Below are 22693 nucleotides of genomic sequence, written 5' to 3'. Positions count from 1 at the left end.
CTTCCCAGATGTATTCCCCAAAGAAGGAATGTACTTCTTCACACAACTAGGAACAGTCTATAAATTGCCAGTGTAAAATAGGGCATAGCTGGGAAGCTTAGAAACTGTAGTTCATTTTTTCACCTTTCCTGGAAAATAATGAAAACAGCCTTCTGTAGGTATTACTTTTGTTAAGGACATGTATGCATTAGAAATATATATCCTGTTAGCTGGTGGCAACAGTATAGATATATACTGTGATTAATAAATATGTTCTAATAATAGTGGATTACAAAGACTATTAGCATTTCAGGAGCATAATAGTCATATAATATCCTTTTCTAAATTTATATAATTTTCTTTAATAACATTCATATAATTTCCCTGTCTAAAACACAGTTGCAATAATTTAGTTTTACTAAATTTGACTCACAAGGAACTTAGCAACATAAGATAAATATGACATAATTAAAAAGTTTTGGTTTATAGATAAAATATAAAAACTAAACATCTGTATTTTAAATGACAAATTAAAAACTATCCGATAGAAAAATCAATTTTTAAAAAATATTTCCGTTGTCACAAGTCACAGGTCACAGGTCCCATGCTCTGATTTAGAGAATCCTCATCCAGAAACAATCAATGAGTGGTTATGAAATGGTGTTTGGATTTTTTAATCCTTCAATTATCATGCTTTTAACAGATGTCTTCATTCTCCATTGGCCTCTATTATATTTTCTTGCTAGTCTATGCACTGTTAAAACATAGTTGCCATACCATCACATTTGGAGCAAACTATGTGATGATCACTTTTGCTAGTGTTCTCCAAGTAAAAAATAATACATATATCTGGGAGTTAAGGGGATCAGCAAGATTTACATAAAACACACAACAGAACTAAAGCATCACTTCAAAAAAAAAGACAAATTTCAGTGGAGAACCATCTTTGGAATGAAATAGGAGGTCCATATTAAAAATCTCACGTGTTTTCGTCAAAATTAACCCAATAATTTGCTGGGGAAAATGGTAACTGAACTCTATGTTCTGTTTTACAAATACTTACAGAAAAATCCTGAAATTCAAGTGGTGATGATCCAGAGAAACTAATCCGATAGGAATCCTGAGCCAAATGGGAAGACCGTTTCATTATAGCTCCTCTCCAATCGTATAATGCTTTGTGAGAAATACAAATGTAGGTTAAAACAATATTTATCTAGGAAAAGTACATACTGATCATATTGGTTAATGTTACATAGAGGAAAGTAAATCATCTTTATGGGCTCACTATTCTGTATTAAAATCACATCTTGTCATCTAATCGTAGAGAGATGAAGAAGTGATAGCACTGCACAGAGGCCTCAATTAATGGGTTCCTTCATACAGTAAAGCTCTCGTGTTTTTATTGCATACAGTGCCCATCAGAAAACTAATAGGTTCATTCTCTTCAAGAACATCAACTTCTTTCTTCAAAGGAGGCTAAAAGCAAAATTATACTTCTGAATGGCACTTACAAAAATAAAACTTCTCTCTCATATATAAGTACTTCAAAGGAAAATTCAGAATTATTATGAAGGCACAAGTTTTGAAATTACAAAGTAAATGAAATTATCAAAAGTGTTTAAGTTAAATAGGTTGAAAGAGCAAAAGGTCAGCTGGCATATACCCACATATTTATTCTGTCTTATAGTAGCTGTTAAATGAGATTTCTGCAGTAACCTTTTTTTCTTTTGCTTAATAATGAGGAAGAGATTTAAGATTTATTTCTCAGAGATATTAATCATTTTAAAAAGGGAAAAATTCAGTTCAATCCAGCCATCCAAATGAATCAAACTGTTTTCATATTTCCGATTTTCCTTCTAAAATTTATTCATATACATATATTCTTTCCTGAAACTTTCGATTTAATAGAGTCATGCATGGACTGGTTAATTTTACATGAATTTAGAGAAAACTCAGAAGTAATCAATTCTCTCATTTCATTGCTTCAATTTATTTATAGGAACATAAGTTGAGTGTCCTACAGGGAGGCAACAAAGTAACATGAAATAATAAAAAAGTAATGTTATCTCAGAGACATCCTAATCAATACTTACACATTCTACCTCATTTTAATTTTATATATATTTCTTCCCTTTCAGTCAAAAGAGTCTCTGCCCTCTTTCAAAAAGGTAAAACCTCTAGAAGAAGCAATATATTCATACATTTGAATCACAGCTCAATGTGAATAAATGAAATTCTTTAATGGAAGCAAATGCCAATAATGGGTAGCTTTTAGAAAACCTGAGAATATTAGTAAATGAGAAGATAGCAAAAGAAAGATCATACACTTTCTGCTTTAATTGGGGACCTTTATAAGCCATGCAGTATATAAAAGGATAACACAAAAGTTTAATAGAGATGTGAAAACCCTTACATTTCTTCATGAAACTTTCTTGACCAATTCAAAGCATTCTCTAACTCACCAGCACTATTCCTAACCCACCCACTTCCCTTAATGCACATGACATTAAATGTTGCACTACTACAAATAAGTGTTCTCACATATTTTAGATAATCATGCTCTCTTTCCAATCTCCTTTTTAAATGTATAAATTCTTCCAGGGCAAGGACAATATCTTACTTGGAATTGCTCTGTTTCTGGCTCATTAGCAATCTACATAAGGTAGCTATGTAAACACTGGTGAGAAAATATTGGTCTTAAGAGGTTAAATCTCACAGGCAAAGAGGGATCTTCTTGATCACTGAAGAGCCCAACCTAACATGAAACTAAAAGCTATACCACTTATTTTTCCCAGAGAGTGCAGAGCATTTTCAAATATTTTATCTTGTTTATCCACAAAACAGACTTGTGTAGTTGAAAGAGTCGTGTATTATTTTCTCCAGTATGTAGGTATCATACTAGAAAATGAAGCTATAACTTTTCTACTTCAGGAAGCAGTAAAGCCTCCACTAAAATCCTCAAGGTAATCATTCACACACTGATGTATGCTAATGACTTCTCCTTAGAAGCTAGGCACAGAAGGTGACATGCTACAAATTCCAGTTTATTCCATAAAGGCAGTCGAAAGTTATAAGCTAATAGTTTGAAGGAGCCCAAAGTCATACATTAGACTAAATCTTCACAAACCCTTCTCGGAGTCAACAATCTTCATAGAAACACCACATGGAAATAAAGATTCTGAATTCCAGATATGTATGTGTGTATTTGTGGATACACGTGCACAATAGCAGGCTGTATATTGATAGGGGGGATAAAAAGAAATCTTGTCAGTAATCGCAGTTATTGGTCAACAGGACAGAATGAAATATTCTAAGATTAAACAAATCTGAGGAAAAGGCAATGTGAAAATGTGGAAGGAAACCAAAATGGTCACATCAGTTTAACAAGTTTATAGTTAAATAGCAGCTATCTTTGAATATAAAAAATTTGTTAAATAACTACCCATACTGATATCTTCCTGACTTTGTACTTCCTCAATATTTATTTTAGACTCTCTTTCAAAAAAATATTATTATACCACAAGTTCATGCGAGTTTGCTGCTTTGTGCATATCTCATTCCATATCTAGATGTAAGTCTTTCATTTGCTTTGTATTCTCCATGAAACTGAATATAATGCTGTGCCCTAAGCCCGTGTGTGTGTGTGTGTGTGTGTGTGTGTGTGTGTGTGTGTGTGTGTGTCTGTGCGCGCGCGCGCATACTCCTGGATCCAAGGCCTGATTTGGCAGTGGTTGAAAGGCCAACCAGCAAGACTGTAAGAGTAAAAGGCCCCATATAATCCAAACAGAATTAATACATGAAGAAACAGAAAAGACTTAAAAATAAGTTTTTAAAATCCTACTTTTTTCCAAGATCAAATATATTTTACCAGACCACCTCCACTCATTTTCTAGCATCATCTTGATGTTTATAATGGTAATAGTTTTTAAATATTCAGCTGGAGGTAACTTTTTATTTTAATTTTTATTCAAGTTTATGTAGTTAACAATAAATCAGTTATTTACATAGGCGAGAGATATTTCTAAACCTATTAAGCATAGTTATTTTAGAAGCTTTAATTAGACAAATGGCTCACAAAAAACTGATAAGATAGTATACCACAGGTGATGTTTTCAAGGAATGAGGAAAGAAAAAGGAAAGAAGAAAGAAGGAAAGAAAAGTTCTTAGGTAGTTAAAACATTTACCACTTCTATAATTCTCATAGCGACAAACATTGTCTCCATATTGTAAATGGATAGATTTATTCAATTCACCTGAATATGAGCAAAAGATCCAAAGACAAGAGCAGTTCAAACTTTTCAAACATACAGTTTCAGTCAACTTAGAAACCAAATGCTCTTATGAAATAGTCTATGCACCCAGTTATTCAGGAGGCTGAGGCAGGAGGATCACTTGAGCCCAGAAGCTCGAGGTTGCAGTGAGCCATAATTGCACCACTACAGTCCAGCCTGGACAACAGAAGGAGATCCTGTCTTTAAAAAAAATTAAATTAAATTAAAAATAAAGAAATATTCTATGCAACTGCCTCCAAAAGAGCTGAAGTAATTCCAAATGAAAATGCAATGTATCTTTATTAGGATATGATAAAATCAAAGACACCACTGGTTTTAGTGGCCCCGTGTCCCTAGAGCCTCTTTTATGCCAAGCTCGTTCTGTTTCTCTTTTATCAATTCCCTGGTATCAATTAATTCTTTGAGTTAATTGCACATGCAGTTTTAATCTGTAGGTAATTACAAACAATTAATAGTTAGGAGACAGAATTAGCAGTTCTTAGTTTGATTATCTATATAATTAAAAGGGGTGGTAAACTAGAGTTGACAAATAGCATCTTAATCATTTGAATAATCAAAGCCCAGAAGCTTTCTTGGGTGGCTGAATTCCATCTGTTATATTGGTTTAAATTTTAGAATAAATGACTGAAATGTCCATTTAAATCAATCCATAAGTGTTAAATTATTGTACAAAAAAGAACAAGGTATATATTCTAAAATTATGTAAGCCATCCTCTATTGTTTGTTTATAATGAGCTGTTTCCAAAAGGATTCAATACAAATAAAGATCTGTAGGGGAGAAAAAATATAATATTTTTTTAACCTATTTCAAAGTTCATGGACACCCCTATAACAAAGACTGATTAACAAGAGAATAAAGCATAACGAATTTACTTATCAAAGCTTTATATGACAAGGGAAGACCCAAAGACTAAGGAAAAACTGTGTATGTTAATGCTGAGGTTTGGTGAAGAATAGGTAGTCATGTAGAAGTATCACTGGACAAAAGCAAGTCTGATCTAAAGATAATAAACTGGGGACAACTCAGCAAGGCCTGTTTCTTCAGATTCTTCTTGACCTCTGGGTATGGAGTAGAACACTTGTCACATGAAGATCTTCAGTGGGGCTGGGAGGAGGTCAGGGGGTGACCGCCCTAGGTTTTATGGCTTGCTTTTCATGACCTGCTTCTGGGGAGAAAGATAGGTAGGGAAGGTCAGAGTGACCTTCCTGCTTCTAAGGCCCTATCAATCGTTTTCAGCTCAAAGTAGTCAGCATGCAAAGGCCACGTACTTTGGGAGTATCATGTTCTAAGCCCCAACAGATTCAACAGACTGATTTATGTATATCCGGTGGATACTAATTAATACTCATGGTTCTTGTTTCTGTTATAAAACATCTAAGAAATATGATGTTTTGTACTACATTTTGTACTATGTTTTGTACTATATTCTATTTCACATTTTCATTTAAGTGTGTGATGAGAGAGCAAATAAGACATCCCTTGTCTTTTTTGCTGATAGGACCAGTGGTTTGTAGATAGAGAGAAAATACTAAGAAGCAGGGTAAGCTTAAGGTGAGTTAGAAAAATATATGAGAACTTCATTCCAACCAGGAAGGAATGTAATACAAAACAATAGCATCACTAGTGCATGATACAACATCATTGTATCAATCTGAATTGCCAAGAATTTGAACACATTTGGCACACACTTCCAAGCAAATAGTGAATAAAAAATGTTCAAAAAGAATCATGATTTCTGGTTCAATATGGCTTATTACCTGTAGCTGTGAGGCAGCTCCTTTACAGTCCCACTAGAATAACATAATGATAAAGGAAAAGATGAAAATCTCAACATCAAAAAATTAAGTCTAACCATTCATCATTTTGCAGATGAGGTGAAAATTTTCTTTAATTAGGATGATGAAAGTGAATTGAGGAAAGCTATCAGTTACTTTTTCCTACTAATATAGCCCCTCCCAATCTGAAAGATGGTAGAAAGAGGCTGCTTTTAAAAAACTGCTTCCCTCTTTCTACCTTCATCTATCACAATCACCTGGACACTATAACTCCAAGACAATAATTAGGAAAGGAAGTAATCCTGGCTGTAGCAGCAGGATTTGATACAGTTCTATTATAAGGAAAGAGCTCTGTGCAAAGGCTGGGGCTGGCAGGACTTGACAATAATGCATAATAGGGATTGAAATTTTTCATGTGCTACATAGCTGAAAATAATAAAGAATAAAGAAATAAAATAGGAAAAGCCCCAACTCAGCAGAGCTAAACCATTCCAAATGGAGGTCTTCAGGTCACTGGGAATTAAGCAGAGAACCAGGCATTGCTTCACCTGCTCATAAACTGTAGAACTAGAAAAGGTCAATCAACATACTCAAGTAAACATGGAGCAGAGCTGAGCAAAAGCCACAGGTTCTCTCTATTTGTAATCACCCACTGCATAGATCCATTTTTCCTTATTCAGGGCAGAGTAAACAAACTAGGGCCTACATTAATGATAGAAATGCTGGCTACCATTTATTGAGGGCTCATACTGCTAAACATTTCGCACATATTACCTGATCTAACCTGCATAACAACCCTATGAGGTGGATGCTAATGTTGCCCCCATTTAACAGATGAGAAAACATATTAAGTTCAGACAGTGGATAAGAGTGTGAACCCAGGTGTAGCTGAATTTGAAGCCTACCTGACTATGGCACAAGGGAGAAGGTCTCTGTAGTAGACTGAACAATGGCCCAAAAGATATACACGTCCTAATTCCTGGAGCCTATCAATGCACCTTATATGGCAAAGAGACTTTGCAGATGTAATTAAATTAAGGATCCTAAATAGGAGGATTTTCCAGGATTATCCTTGTGAACTCCACATGTAATCACAAGTGTCCTTACAAGAGAGGCAGAGGGGGACTTGAATATAGAAGAGGAGAAGGAGTTGTGATGACAAAAGCAATAGATTGAAGTGATGTGAGGAAAGGGTCATGAGGCAGGGAATGCAGGTGGCCTCCAGAAGCTAGTAAAGGCAAGGGAACAGAATCTTCCCTACAGTCTCAAGAAGGAACCTATCTTGCGAACACCTTGACTTAGTCCAGTGAAACTGACTTCAGACTTCTGGCCTCTAAAAATATACAAGAAAATATTTGGGTCATTTTAAGCTACCAAGTTTGTGGTAATTTGTTACAACAGCCATAAGAAACTAATACAGTCTGCAATTCTGAAAATCTAGTAAAAGAGTTGAATTCTAAAAACAGTATGTTAGACCTAGGGGAAATTTTTAGAAAAGTGTTTGGCATTCTCACTATATTATAACAAGCCAACTCTCTAAAACAGAAGCTAAAGCAATAAAGAGAAAATAAACTAAGACTTAACATAAATAATAATTGGACGTTAACTAAAATTGGAAATTAGCATTTTTTAAAGGCAAGGTGTACAAAGAAATCAAAAATACAATGCCAGATTTAAAACGTACTTCAGAGTTGGTAGGGGTGTAAGTGACAATGCAGAATATTAAATGGTTGGGTTTGACAAGTGCTCCTAGAATGCATAAGAAAAGCATCCACAGATATGAGAAAATTATGAGAGAGAAGATTATAGCTTAAAGAAGACAAATAATGAGTGCCCATCAAAGGAACCACACACATCACTGAAGATGAAACGAGAACAATCAGAAATGAAGAAAACACACTATGTAATAATTTTTCTAAGCTGAACAAAAATGATCTGAATCTTCTGACTATTGGGATTCATTGAATTTTGGGAAAAGCTAATTATGGTATTGGCACAAAAATAGGAATATTGACCAGTGGAACAGATCTGAGAATCCTGATATAAAACCATCCTCATATAGCCATCTAATCTTTGACAAAGCAGACAAAAACATACGCTGGGGAAAAGAATCCCTCTTCAATAAGTGGTGCTGGGAAAACTGGATAGCCACCTGTAGAAGGCTAAAACAGGACCCACACCTTTCACCTCTCACAAAAACCAACTCACGCTGGATAACAGACTTAAACCTAAGATATGAAACTATTAGAACTCTAGAGGAAAAAGTTGGAAACACTCTCCTAGACATTGGCCTGGGCAAAGAGTTTATGAAGAAGTCCCCAAAGGCAATCACAGCAGCAACAAAAATAAATAAATGGGACATGATCAAACTACAAAGCTTCTGCACAGCCAAAGAAATAGTCATGAAAGTAAACAGACAACCTACAGAATGGGAGAAAATTTTTGCATCCTATGCATCTGATAAGAGACTGATAACTAGAATATACTTAGAACTCACGAAAATCAGGAAGAAAAAATCAAATAACCCCATTAAAAAGTGGGCAAAGGACTTGAACAGAAATTTTTCTAAAGAAGACAGAAGAATGGCCAACAAACATATGAAGAAATGCTCAACATCTCTAATCATCAGGGAAATGCAAATCAAAACCACAATGAGATATCACTTAACCCCAGTGAGAATGGCCTTTATCAAAAAATCTCCAAACAATAAATGCTGGCATGGTTGCGGAGAGAGAGGAACACTCCTACACTGCTGGTGGGACTGCAAACTAGTTCAACCTCTGTGGAAAGCAATATGGAGATACCTTAAAGCGATCCAAGTGAATCTACCATTTGATCCAGCAATCCCATTGCTGGGCATCTACCCAAATGATCCAATGACACTCTACAAAAAAGACACCTGCACTCGAATGTTTATAGCAGCACAATTCATAATTGCAAGGCTGTGGAAACAGCCCAAGTGCCCATCAATCCAAGAATGGATTAATAAAATGTGGTATATGTATACCATGGAGTACTATTCAGCTCTAAGAAACAATGGTGATATAGCACATCTTATATTTTCCTGGTTAGAGCTGGAACCCATACTACTAAGTGAAGTATCCCAAGAATGGAAAAACAAGCACCAGATATATTCTCTAGCAAACTGGTATTAACTGAGTAGCACCTAAGTGGACACATAGGTACTACAGTAATAGGGTATTGGGCAGGTGGGAGGGGGGAGGGGGGCGGGCATATACATACATAATGAGTGAGATGTGCACCATCTAGGGGATGGTCATGATGGAGACTCAGACTTTTGGGGGAAGGGGGGGAAATGGGCATAAAAAAAAAAGAGACTGTACACAAGTGCATTCTGCAAAATTAGAGGAATAAAAAATATTTAAATGATAAGAATAAAGAAAACTCATACAAAACATTTGCAAAGGTATAAAACTCAGGTTGTTCTCTAATTTCTTCTGTGAAACAGCAAAAGAACCAACAAATAATAGACCACCAATAGAATTTTCAGCTAAAAGAAAAGTTGTGAAACAAATTTTATAATCAATTGTCTTCAATGTGTGAAAGACAGGGAAAAAATCAGTCTCAAATATACCAATGCTACGAAAATCTGCTCAGAAAATGTTTTATATAAATAAAAAAATACAAACACTTAACTGAAAACCAAGACATGAATCGCAACTAAAGATAAAAGAATTTAGAAATCATAGTATAAGAGTACCAGCAGTTCTTCCACTAACCAGTATACTCAATTCTTATAGGGTCATGTGTAGTCACATAGATTCTATAGTGTGGTCCTAAAGCTTGGTCCTGCCTGTCTTTACCTCACATTTTTTGTTCTGAATATTCTATTTTCCCAGGAACCAAACCATTTTTTTCTTAGGGTATAAACCTAATTTCACTACAGTTCAAATGAGCTTTCAAATGGAATCTTGTTCTATGATTATCAAAACAACAAAACCAGTTTGTTCCGTCATACATTTACAATGACTACATATTTTATTTGATTTGGGACATGTACCCAGAGACCCAATAAATAAGAGAATAATAACAAAGAACAATATAATGGCTATTTTCATTTTCATAGAACTTAAATAATGATTTTTCTCACTTTTAACAACTCACACTGAATCACCTGAATCATGACACTATCCTTCACAAAGCTCTTCTCTGTATCATGGGAACAACTTCTGAGTGTTCCTATGAAGCTGTGCAGTTTAACAAAGGGAAAAAAATATACCTGGAAAATAGATCATAGTAAAATACACCAAAATGTAACATTGATTATCTCTGAGTAGAATACTAGAGGATTGTCATTTTTGTATGTGTGATAGTGTTCTGTATTTTCTAAATTTTCTGCAATTAATCATAACCAATTGCAACTTTAGAGAAAATACATTTAAAATAATGTATTTTTACCTGTATAATTTTACGTAAATATAGGGAAAACTTATGTTAAAATTATGAGCAAAAGAAAGGTCTGCACAAAGCAGCATAAAACTGTAGAAATGTTTGCCTCTAGGGAAGCATTAGATAAGACTAAATTTTATTCCTATTTTTCTAAAGAGGACATGTTGTACTTGTAGAGGAAACAACACAATTTGTTTAAATTCCTTTAACAAATATGTGCACAAAAATAAATGGTGGCCTTAAATATACCCTCAATGACACAACTTTTTTGGGGGGGAGAGTGAGGGGTGGACCAAACATGTTTAAAGAGTCAGAACTCATTCTCTTCCCAGGAAGGGAGAGACAGCTGCTATGTCATAGCAGCTTTGGAAAACATTGGTCTCAGGCTTACAAAGTGAAGACTCTTTTTTTTTTTGAGACAGAATCTCACTTTGTTGCCTAGGCTAGAGTGAGTGCGGTGGCGTCAGCCTGGCTCACAGCAACCTCAAACTCCTGGCTCAAGCAATCCTTCTGCCTCAGCCTCCCAAGTAGCTGGGACTACAGGCATGCACCACCATGCCCGGCTAATTTGTTCTATATATATTAGTTGGCCCATTAATTTCTTTCTATTTATAGTAGAGACGGGGTCTCGCTCTTGCTCAGGCTGGTTTCGAACTCCTGACCTCAAGCAATCGCCCGCCTCGGCATCCCAGAGAGCTAGGATTACAGGCGTGAGCCACCGCCCCCAGCCAAAGTGAAGACTCTTGATTAAGTAGAGCAGGATTCCCAGGCACCAAGTCTATCAAAGATTTATTCTTGCAACACAGGGGCAGGTATCTGAATTTGTAACTTGAACCATCTCTTGGATGGCAGCTCATCTGTCATCTTTGTTGGGAAGCACTCTGACAAATGCAGCTCACGCTGGCAGTGGACTGCAAGCTCTAGGAGTACAGGGACTGTGTCCAGTGCACTGTTTTATCCCCTATATAACCACAATATCTGGAACAGAATATGCACTAATTTTTTGAACAAATGAATTAATATTCATTTGGGAATGTTAACTAGATGATACATATTTTACAGATGACAATGAAGTCATAGGTTTCTAGGCAAAAATGTCAGCGGTCCTGGGGAAAAGTGGACATTGGGAGTGTTCTTACTGGTTTCCCTGAAAAGGAAGTAACAATAAACTACTCTTCTTTGTCTCATATAATTCTAAATATTTTAAAAGATTAATTCTTCCAGGTTTATCATATTATATATTGATATTTGAAACATATGCACCTTACCCATTTTAGTCAAAGTTTTGATGCCCAAACTCAAACATTTCTGATGAAAATGAAAATTTGGACAGACTCGTAAGAAAGTAATTGTCAGTAATGAAAGCATTTTAAATTGTTCATGTTTTTGTGTAATAATAATTTAAGGAATCTTTCATAAGGAAATAATCTGAAATGTGACTAAAGATTAACAAAAGTATTATAATAGCATTATTTACAATAATTATGCAGAAAAGAGTTAACATAGCAAGTCTGAGACTGTTATTCTCAGGAAGATCTGCTTGCAAGATTGACGTTTGGCTGGCATCTGGGAATGTGGCAGGTAAACAGTCCCCTACACTAATGTAAAACCTTCCCTAAATGATAAGGGTATCTCACTATACCCAGACTGTTTGTGCAAGCAACATGGTCTATGCTGAATACCTGCTTTCCTTCTAGAAATCTGGAATGTTGGTACATACTAGGCAGAGTGACTAGGCTCCAATAAAAATCTTGTGTGCTGAGTTTCTAACAAGCATCCCAGGTAAAACACTTCATGCATGTTGTCATGATTCATTGCTGAGGGATTAGGTACATCCTGTGTGACTCCACTGGGAGAGGATTATTGGGAGCTTGCTTCTGGTTTCCTCTGGACTTTATCCCTTGCGCCTTTTCCCTTTGCTAATTTTGCTTTGTGTCCTTTCACTGTAATAAATTTTAGCTGTGACTATAACTACATGCTCAGTACTATTAGTACTTCTAGTAAATCACCAAACCTGTGTAGTCTTTGAGACTGACACAAAATTAAATTTGGAAATAATATAAATTTCTAGTAATTAGAGATTGGGTAAATAAATTTTACTACATCATATACTGGATTATTTTTAAACAACAAAAGTTATGCATATGAAGTATACTATATTAATAACTGTGTTATCAAAATGTCTTATATACCTTATGCTTTTAATTATAGACAAGAAAAAAATCTATAAACAAGAGGGCTAAACAAAAATGTGCCAAAATGTTACAAGTGATAGCTTCTGATTTGATCTAATTTTTTTCTGTATTCTATTTTCTTCTTTGTTCTGATTAGGCCTATCATGGAGTTCATGGAGCCTTAAACACATGACTCACATACAGCTGCTTGTTATGGAAAGTTATCCTAATTGCTTTTTCCCCATACCAGTTGCCATAGGACCTAAACCCCATGGTTTATTTCTGAAACAAGACTTGCTTAAGCTTTAGAGAACTAGTTAGGAAGCAGCCCATTAGCCTGAGACAAACACATGTAAGTTAGAAATGAGGGGTTAGGTACATTGGACATGTTTGGCTCAAACTATGCTAAGTTTGGTTTCTACACCACATAGAAATAACCTAATACAATAAAATCTTATATTTTAACATTTTACACGCTAAGTGAACTAACAGAAGCATGCTCTGTTAGCTAAGAGATTAAGCAACCTCTCCAGTCCTCTCTGAAGCTGGTTGATAACCCCAGTGTTGGGAAATCTGGAACCCAGAAGGACTATGGGGGTGAGTGGATAACTTTCCGTGACCCATTCACACATATGTTCCATCACTAAAAGCTTTATAAAAATCCTGACCTGAGGCCGGGCGCTGTGGCTCACGCCTGTAATCCTAGCTCTTGGGAGGCCGAGGCGGGCGGATTGCTCAAGGTCAGGAGTTCAAAACCAGCCTGAGCAAGAGCGAGACCCCGTCTCTACTATAAATAGAAAGAAATTAATTGGCCAACTGATATATATATAAAAAATTAGCCGGGCATGGTGGTGCATGCCTGTAGTCCCAGCTACCCGGGAGGCTGAGGCAGAAGGATCACTCGAGCCCAGGAGTTTGAGGTTGCTGTGAGCTAAGCTGACGCCACGGCACTCACTCTAGCCTAGGCAAGAAAGCGAGACTCTGTCTCAAAAAAAAAAAAAAAAAAAAAAAAAAAAATCCTGACCTGAACATTTCGCTTTCCAGAATTTCTATAATAAAGATGTTTGTTTTACAATGTGAAAGAATGATTAAACTTTAGAAAACATAATCTACAGAATATTTAGTCACAAATCTTTGGTATTTTATTCACCAGTTATCCACAAGATAGAATTACTGTTCAAATTCTGAAATAAGCTGGCCTTTTTAGAAAACAAAAATAAGAATCTAATCCCCTAAGAAAGATTATTAATTTTGTTATTTCCATCTGTCTTTGATGACTGGCTTGTCAAAAGACTGAAGTTCATTAATGTAACATTATCTTTACTAAAAGCTCATTAATGCAATACATTCAAGAGAGGAAACAATTCTAGAGACAAAAAGCAAAAGGATAATTACAGAACAGAATTTTAGCCCTGCTTATGTCTGTATGCTCTCTCCAAATATTTCATTCTATTCTTTCTTACATTCCTAGTGGAAAAGAGAACTAACTTGTCATCTTACAAGGTGTATGGACTTTATATGATTGGTAGGAACTTAATTAAATTAGTATTGTGGAGAATTAAATTAAAAATTTGTGTTAGTACTAACAGGCTCACAAAGTCCAAGCATAAAGCTAAAGCAAATATCAGACATAAATATAACAAACCAGATTACTAAAATAAGCTAAGACAAAACCCTTTCATCATTATGATCAACATTTACAATTATTTGGTTTAAAGATTAGGCAGTTTCTACCTGTCCTTTTCAGTTCTTTCATCAAAAAGAAAGCAAAAATGAAACATAATTAGTATTTCTACTTGTTTATATATACAAATAAAAAACTAAATCCTGAGAGGATGATGAAAATTCTGGATATTAATGCTTTAGATGTTATCTATGAAGCTCAGATAGCCATGTGGATTCTGTTTCCATTATTACTAATAATTGAAAATTGACTGCACTAATAAAATATCTCACAGATGCTCTGTCTTCTCCCTCCCACACACCAACAGCTCAAATTCAACAAAATTTGGTTCTTTTGAGAAACATAATATGTATTATTTTAGTAGAAATTTTAAGAATAATTGAGGATAAAATTAAGTTTATTTCTAATCTACTTTACTGGTTTTACTAACTATTATGTCCATATATGAACCTTTCCTCCAGGTAAACTGCTCTACTTACTTAATTTAAAAGAACATTGAGACCCATCTCCACACATCTTCCTATGCCATAGTCCCCATACCTATAACATACCCTAACTGAGCTCCACCTTACCAACATGCAGCCAAATCTAAAGGCCAAGCTAGAACACCATCATCTTTTTCTCTCCACTCCTAAAAGCATATTCAAAAGAATGTGACTGCATGATTACAAAGATAACCTTGAATCTATTCTAATTATCAAAAAGTGAAATAATTCTCAAAGTTTTTTTTTTCAATATTAAGAAAAATAGGTTGTATTTTTCTGATCATGATACACCAACATGAATAGTCAGAGAGACCAAAAACTACTAGTCACCACCACTGGAACAGAACACAACTCATTGCCTTATATCATGGTTTACCTCAGTTACAAGACTGTAAGTTCTTGATAAGGCATGGCTGATGTTTAAAGTGTATTTGTATTCCTATATACCTAGCACAGCATTTTCTATGGTCAGTTTTCAAAAACTCAATAAAAAACCTTTAATCAATACTTCTTTGCCTTCAAAATTCAGATGATATCTTTGCTTCCATTATATATACTTACATCAAATGTTTTTATCCTTTTAAAAGATGGAAGCAAAATAAGATGTAACAACTCTGTACCTGAATGAAGACTCTATCAAAATACAATGAAACAAGACATTGGAATGATTACTATATATTAGTTGATATTAATAAGTTATTAATTTAAGATCAGATATTTGGTTGGGCTTTAAGAACAAATTCTTTATCTTTTATAATATAAGCTGGAGAATATTTATGAATAGATATCAAAGAATTTGCTTCAAATAATCCACGATGAGAAGGGAATTGGGTGGGTACAAAGATGAAATAGTACTGACCATGAGTTCATAATTCTTGATGCTGGGTGATGGATATATATGGATTTATTATCCTAGTCTCCCTACTTTTGTATATATTTAGATTTTTCATAATAAAATGGTTGTATACTTTATTCCAAAATGCATAAACTTTTCTAATACCAAGAAAAGTTTGAATTAAACATCTAATTATGAGGAAAAGAGATCAGATCCAGAGGAAAACATAAATAATAATACTTTTCTATCCAAAAAGTGCTGTTTATTATAGGAGGAATAAAACTGAATAATATTAATAAGGCACAGAGAGGCACATCTCAGCAATCCCCCTAGCAACTCCAAGTATTCACAAGATGACTCTGTTGAACTTATTATAAAATCTTAGGTCAAAGCTATCCTCAGGTAGAGCACAGCATCAGAAATTTATTTATGTATTTGTTTATTATCTATCTTCTCAACAGAATGTAAGTGCTATAAGGTCAATGACTACATCTTGTTCACCAATGCCTCCCCAGTAATGAGCAATGTATCTAGCCACATAGTAAGTGCTCAATAAATATTTATCAATTATTCCTATATATAAAATATGTCCTCTCCTGCTTACTGCCAAGAGGCCATAAAGTGCTATGGATATTATTAAGCTATTAGAATAAAACTTCATTTCAAAGTTACAAATTTTAATTATGTATGCTTCTTCTGAAAACAGGTTATCAGTAATGTACATTTATTCTGCATATTAAAAATACAAATAATTTCTACATGCACCTTCTCATTTTAGCCTTATATCCACTGAGAGGTAGACAAAAACAATCCTAGAAAAGAAGAAAGTGAAGTTCAGGATATATTGATAACCTGCTGAGATTCCAACTCTGTTTTTTAACTCAGAGTTCTTTATTCTATAAATTGTAGAACTAGCTGTATATTATTTCAAAAATAGGACATGATAATTAAGTATTTCTAGTATTATTAATTCTAGCAATAGAGGAAATAGATCTTGTGAAGTTGAACCCAGAGTAAAGGATGAGAAACAGAAAGTCAAACCCATTATATTGGCTTTTAGTTACAGTATTAAGGAATATCATCTCAAAATCTTAAAAAATATGTATTTATACTTTTACTTTAGGTATAGAACACCACAAAAGAATATCTTTCCCACTGTAACAATGAGAACAATCCAAATAGTCTGTAAAACAATGATTTCTTTTTTATCCAGAGTCCTGTGGTCACAACACAACTTGATAAACTGCAATATAAGGTTGACGAGCTCTTCCAAGGAGAGACAGAACACAAAACCATTAGTTTGGCACAAAAATAACTGTGGTTTTAGCATTGTTGACATTTGCCATTTGATACTGGAATACACTCTTAAATAAATGTGGTTGTGTTAATACATCATTTTAATGTGCATTTCTTGCTTTATATTTTTTTGCTAATGACATTACTTCCTGTTTATTTTATATTTATTTTAGACTATGGAAATGATGTTAGACAAAAGCAAATTTGAGTAATTTTATTATTCCAGTTCAAAATGGGTCATAAAGACAACTTGCAAAATCAACAACACATTTGGCCTGGGTAATGCTGACTAACATACAGTGCAATGGTGATTCAAGAAGTTCTGCAAAGGAGACAAGAGCCTTGAAGATGAGGAGCACAGTGGCCAGCCATCAGAAGTTGACAACAACCAATTGAGAAGAATCATTGAAGCTGGTAGGAGGGTCAGGACAAGAAGCTCAACAGACCCCTGGGAGATTCATCATGAAGAGGTAATCACCACGACACACAGTCATTAGACTGCCCAAAGTAAACATGAAAGAGGCACTCCTATGAGCCATAGGTGAAAGCAGCAGGTCACTTACAAAGGAAAATCTATCAGACTACAGACTTTTCAACTGAGACATTATAAGCCAGAAGGGATTGTGGCCCCATTCTCAGTCTTTTCAAACAGAAAAATGCCAAACCTAGAATTTTGTATCCTACAAAACTAAGTTTCTTATACGAGAGAGAAATAAAGCCTTTCTCAGAAAAACTAACACTGAGGGAATTTGTCAAGACTACACCTGCCCCACAGGAAGTAATAAGAACTACATTATACACAGATCAGTACAATAGACACCCACCACTTAAAACCACCCAAAATCTAAAAGTCAGAGCCCAGATACTACAATGGATCAACAGATAAAACAGAGCAATAAAGTTCTACTCAACAGGATGAACAGAAATCCATCCTACTTATCAATTCTTTCAATAATGTGAATGGCTTAAACTCCACACTCAAGAGATATAGGTTGGCTGAATACATAAAAAAATACAATCCAAGTATCTGCTGTCTCCAGGAAACACATCTAATTCATATTCAGATTCAAGGTGAAAGATGGAAGACAATATTCCATGCAAATGGAAAGTAAAAGAAAGGTAGTATAACCACTCTCATATCAGATAAAAGACTTCAAATCAGCAAAAGTATAGACAGACAAAGATGCTCAATATATAATGGTGAACGGAACAATTCAACAAGAAGTCATAACAATCCTAAATATTTATGCACCTAACACAGGTGTGCCCAGATTAATGGAGCAAACCCTACTTGATATAAATAAAATGAAAAATAGCAGCATCATAATGGCCAGGGACTTTGACACCCCACTGAGAAAATGGGACAGATACTCCAAGCAGAAAATAAGCAAACAAATGATGTACTTACACGGAACTCTGGAATAAATGTGCCTAACAGCCATTTACAGAACATGCTACTGTAAAACCAATGAATATACATTTTTCTCATCAGCTCATGGAACATTCTCTAAGACTGATCACATACTAGGCCACAAGACATGCCTCAAAAAAATCTGAAAAAACAGAAACTGTATCATGTATCTTCTCAGACCACAGTGGAATAAAATTAGAAATCAATTCCAACAGAAACGTTCAACTCTACACAAAGTCATGAAAACTAAACAATCTTCTACTGAATAGGCATTGGGTCAAGGAGGAAATTAAGATGGAAATTAAAAGATTCTTTGAACCAAATGAAAAAAGGGACACAAGTATTCAAAATCTCTGGGATTCAGAAAAAGTAGTCATAAAAGGAATATTCACAGCCATAAATGCCTATATCCAAAAGACAGAAAGATCACAAATCAACAATATAATGAATCATCTCAAGGAACTGGAAAAGAAAGAGCAAACCAATCCCATAAACAGCAGAAGAAAATAAATAACTAAGATCACAGCAGAACTAAATGAAATCTATAACAAAAGAATTATACAGACCCTGAATAGCCAAAGCAACCTTAAGCAAGAAGAACAAATTGGGAGACATCACTTTATCAGACTTCATGCTATACTACAAAGCTATAATAACCAAAACAGCATGATACTGGCACAATATGAGAAATATAGACCAATGGATGAGAACAGAGAATCCAGATATAAAAGCATCCTCTTATTGCCATCTGATCTTTGACAAAGCAGACAAAACATACACTGGGGAAAAGAATACCTGTTCAATAAATGGTGCTGGGAAAATTGGATAGGCACATGTAGAAGACTGAAACAGGATCCATACCTGTCACCACTCACAAAATTCAACTCACAGTGGATAACAGACTTAAATCTAGGGCATGAAACCATAAAAATTCCAGAAGAGAAGGTAAGAAAAACTCTAAGATATTGGGCTAGGCAAAAAATTTATGAAGAAGACCCCAAAGGCAATCACAGCAACAACAAAAATAAATAAATGGGACCTGACCAAATTAAAAACCTTCTGCACAGTTGAGGAAACAATCAATAGAGTGAATAGACAACCTACAGAATGGGAGAACATATTTGCAAGCTATACATCTGATAAAGGGCTAATAACCAGAATCTACAAAGAACTCAAGTGAATCAGCAAGAACACATCCAACAACCTCATTAAAAAATAGGCAAAAGACATGAACAGAAGCTTTCCAAAAGAAGATAGACTAATGGCCAATAAACATATGAAAAAATGCTCAACATCTCTAATCATCAGAGAAATGCAAATCAAAACCACAGTGAGATATCACCTAAATCCAGTGAGAATGGCTTTAACAAAAAGTCCCAAGAGAACAGATTTTGGCACATATGTGGAGAGAAAGGAATAGTTGTACACTGTTGGTGGGACTGCAAACTAGTACAACCCCTATGGAAAGTAGTATGGAGATACCTCAAATAACATGTGATCCAGTAATCCCACTAAAAGGTAGTTAGCCAAAGGAAAAAAAGACATTCTATTAAAAAGACATTTGCACTTGAATGTTTATAGCAGCATAATTCACAGTGCAAAGATAGGAGACAATCTAAGTGTCCATCAATACATAAGTGGATCAACAAAATGTGGTATATCAGTCTGGAATCTGAGCTCTACCACAAATTTGACCTGGGGCAAATTAGTCCACCCCTCAGCACCTGTTTGTTGATGTGTATAATGTGATTACTAAGCCCTATTTTTTATAGTGGCTGTAAGGATAAAATAGTGTGTGTTAGAACACCTAAAAAAAAAATGTGGTATATGTATACCACGCAATATTACTCAGCCATAAAAAAAATGGTGAACTAATACATTTTGTAACAACCTGGATGGAACTAGAGACCATCCTTTTAAGTGAAGTATCACAAGAATGGAAGAATAAAAACCATTTATACTCACTACTAAGTATAAACTTATAGATCAATACTCATGTGCATATATGGTAGTAAAATTCAATGGAAATCAAGCAGGTGGGATGAGGTAGGAGGGGATGGGTAAATTCACACCTAATGGGTACAATGCACCCTATATGGGTTATGAACACACTTACAAATTTGACTCAAACTGTCTAAAACAATTCATATAACCAAAACTTTTGTGCCCCTGCAATATTCTAAAATAAAAAAAAATCAATTAGAGATTGATCATAGGTCAAAATATAAAAGCTAAAACAAGAAAGCTATCAGGAAAAAAATATAGGAGATCTCAACTTTGGAAAAGGGAAATAGTTTTAGAGAAGACACAAAAAGCACAAGTCATAAAATAAAAAAGCAAGAAATCAAATTTCATCATTTCTGCTCAAAAGAAATGGCAAGAAAGAAAATAGGCTAGCTATAAACTGTGAGTAAATATTCATAACACATGAAAAAGGATTGAAATTCAGAATATATACATTCCAGCAATTTAATCACAAAAAGACAAATCACCCCATTTAAAAAATGGGCAAAGACACAGATACTTCACAAAATAAAATAGAGAAATGGAAAATACACATGTGAGAAAGTGCGCGGTATCATTAGTTATTAGACAGGAATGTACAAATTGAAACCGTAATGTATACCCTCACTGAAATGATTATAATGAATTATATTGACAACATAAAATGTTGGAGAGGACCTGCAGCAACTGAAAAACTCATATATGGTTGTGTAAAATAGTACCATTGCCATCACTGTGTATGTATGTGTATATATATATATATATATATATATATATATATATATATATATATATATATTTCATTTATATGAAACTCCCAAACTAACAAAAATAAGTTATAATAATAGTAATCAAATCAGTGGTTACTTCTCGAGGTATAGGGTGCAGAAAGAGTAAATTGACTGGGAAAGAGCAGAAAGGAACTTTCTGAGCTGACAGAAACGTTTTGTGTCCTTTTTTTTGTATCAGTACTTTGCTGTTTTGATTACTATAGCCTTGTAGTATAGTTTGAAGTCTGGTAATATGATGCCTCCAGCTTTGTTCTTTTTGCTTAAGATTACTTTGGGCTATTCGGACTATTTTCTGGTTCCAAATGAAGTGTGCAATTATTTTTTCTAGATTTTTGAAGTATGACTTTTGTAATTTGATGGGGATTGCATTGAAAACTGATCTGAATGGCACATTTGAGACCTGAGCATCTCACTTATTGTAAATTATATTTCAATTTAAAAATATACATTTATATATGTCTATAAATATAATATGTAATATTTTAATTTAAAAATGAAATATAAATCTACTTATCTTCCATCAGTATTTTCACATAAGCCATTTACATTATTCATGTTATAGTGCCAAATCAAATTTGAGTCCTATTCCTGAAAGGTTAAAATCTCCTCCCAAATATTTTGAAGATACTTTCTTAAAGTTCATATTTAGAATAAGTAATTCACAAAATAAATTAGAGCATTTCAAAATCTAAGCAACTAAGTATATTTTCTGGAAATAAGCTCTTGTTCTTTCACTGGCAAATGCATTAAAATTAAAAATCATTTCTTGAATGTTGCATTGAGGTGGTTTTCAAAGTATGCTGTGAGGAGAATCAAAATTCCTATTGTTATTTTTAATTAACTTTAAAATTTTAGAACAGTATTGTTTATATTAAAAAATTCAAAGATTCAAGTATTAATGTGCTATTCTAAAATAGTAATCAATAAAGTTTAATACTTCATAATTTTTAAATAACATAAACAGTCTCATCTGGTGCTCATATTCATCATAAAAAGTAGATAAAAGAGGTTTCATCCCCCATTTTAAGTAAGACAAAACCACTGTTTTTCTCTTCTCTTACTGTCCTTGCTTATCTTGCTTGAAAATTATTTTTTCTTAACAACTGTTCTCCTTCTTGATTCCTTAAATTCTATCTACATTTTCCACCTCTACAGTATCTCCATTTAAGGCTTTCCCCCTTGTTAAGATTGTCAGTTTTTTCTAAATAAGTTATCCTTCTTAGCCAAGGCTGTGTTTGTTAGGTGTTTTTTTTTTTTTTTCCTCATTTCGAGGCCAATCTTTTGATATGAAGGCAGTAAAATGGAGCCAAGAACATATTAAAAGTTTTTAACAGTTACTATCCTTGATCCACCCTTCAGAAAATATTTGTTTTCATTTTCATTTATGTTCAAATGTTACTCTGGCAAAACAAAATAATAGAAAAAAAATAATCACAACTAAGAAGAATAACATAAAACAACTAATGTTTAGTCATTTTCTTAGTTTTTCTTGATATTTATTAATTCTGATAGAAATAATTTTTAAAGGCCCATGATATTACAATCCCACAAAAAAA

The 22693-nt window shown here is 34.2% G+C and overlaps 1 protein-coding gene across 3 annotated transcripts in view; it reads right to left on the bottom strand.

Moving 5' to 3' along the window:
- IQCM (IQ motif containing M) overlaps positions 1–22693 on the bottom strand; it is a 363621-nt gene that overhangs the window by 204227 nt on the left and 136701 nt on the right. For all 3 annotated transcript variants that reach the window (XM_076010594.1, XM_012783746.2, XM_076010595.1), the window contains one exon: positions 1043–1152. In XM_076010594.1, the coding sequence (XP_075866709.1) occupies positions 1043–1152 (110 nt within the window). The remainder of the gene's footprint in view (positions 1–1042; positions 1153–22693) is intronic.

Source organism: Microcebus murinus, chromosome 15 (genome assembly GCF_040939455.1).
Source record: "Microcebus murinus isolate Inina chromosome 15, M.murinus_Inina_mat1.0, whole genome shotgun sequence".
NCBI classification, from domain to species: domain Eukaryota; kingdom Metazoa; phylum Chordata; class Mammalia; order Primates; family Cheirogaleidae; genus Microcebus; species Microcebus murinus.
Note: the sequence above shows the minus strand (reverse complement) of the source record. Positions and strands in the feature narration are given on the sequence as shown.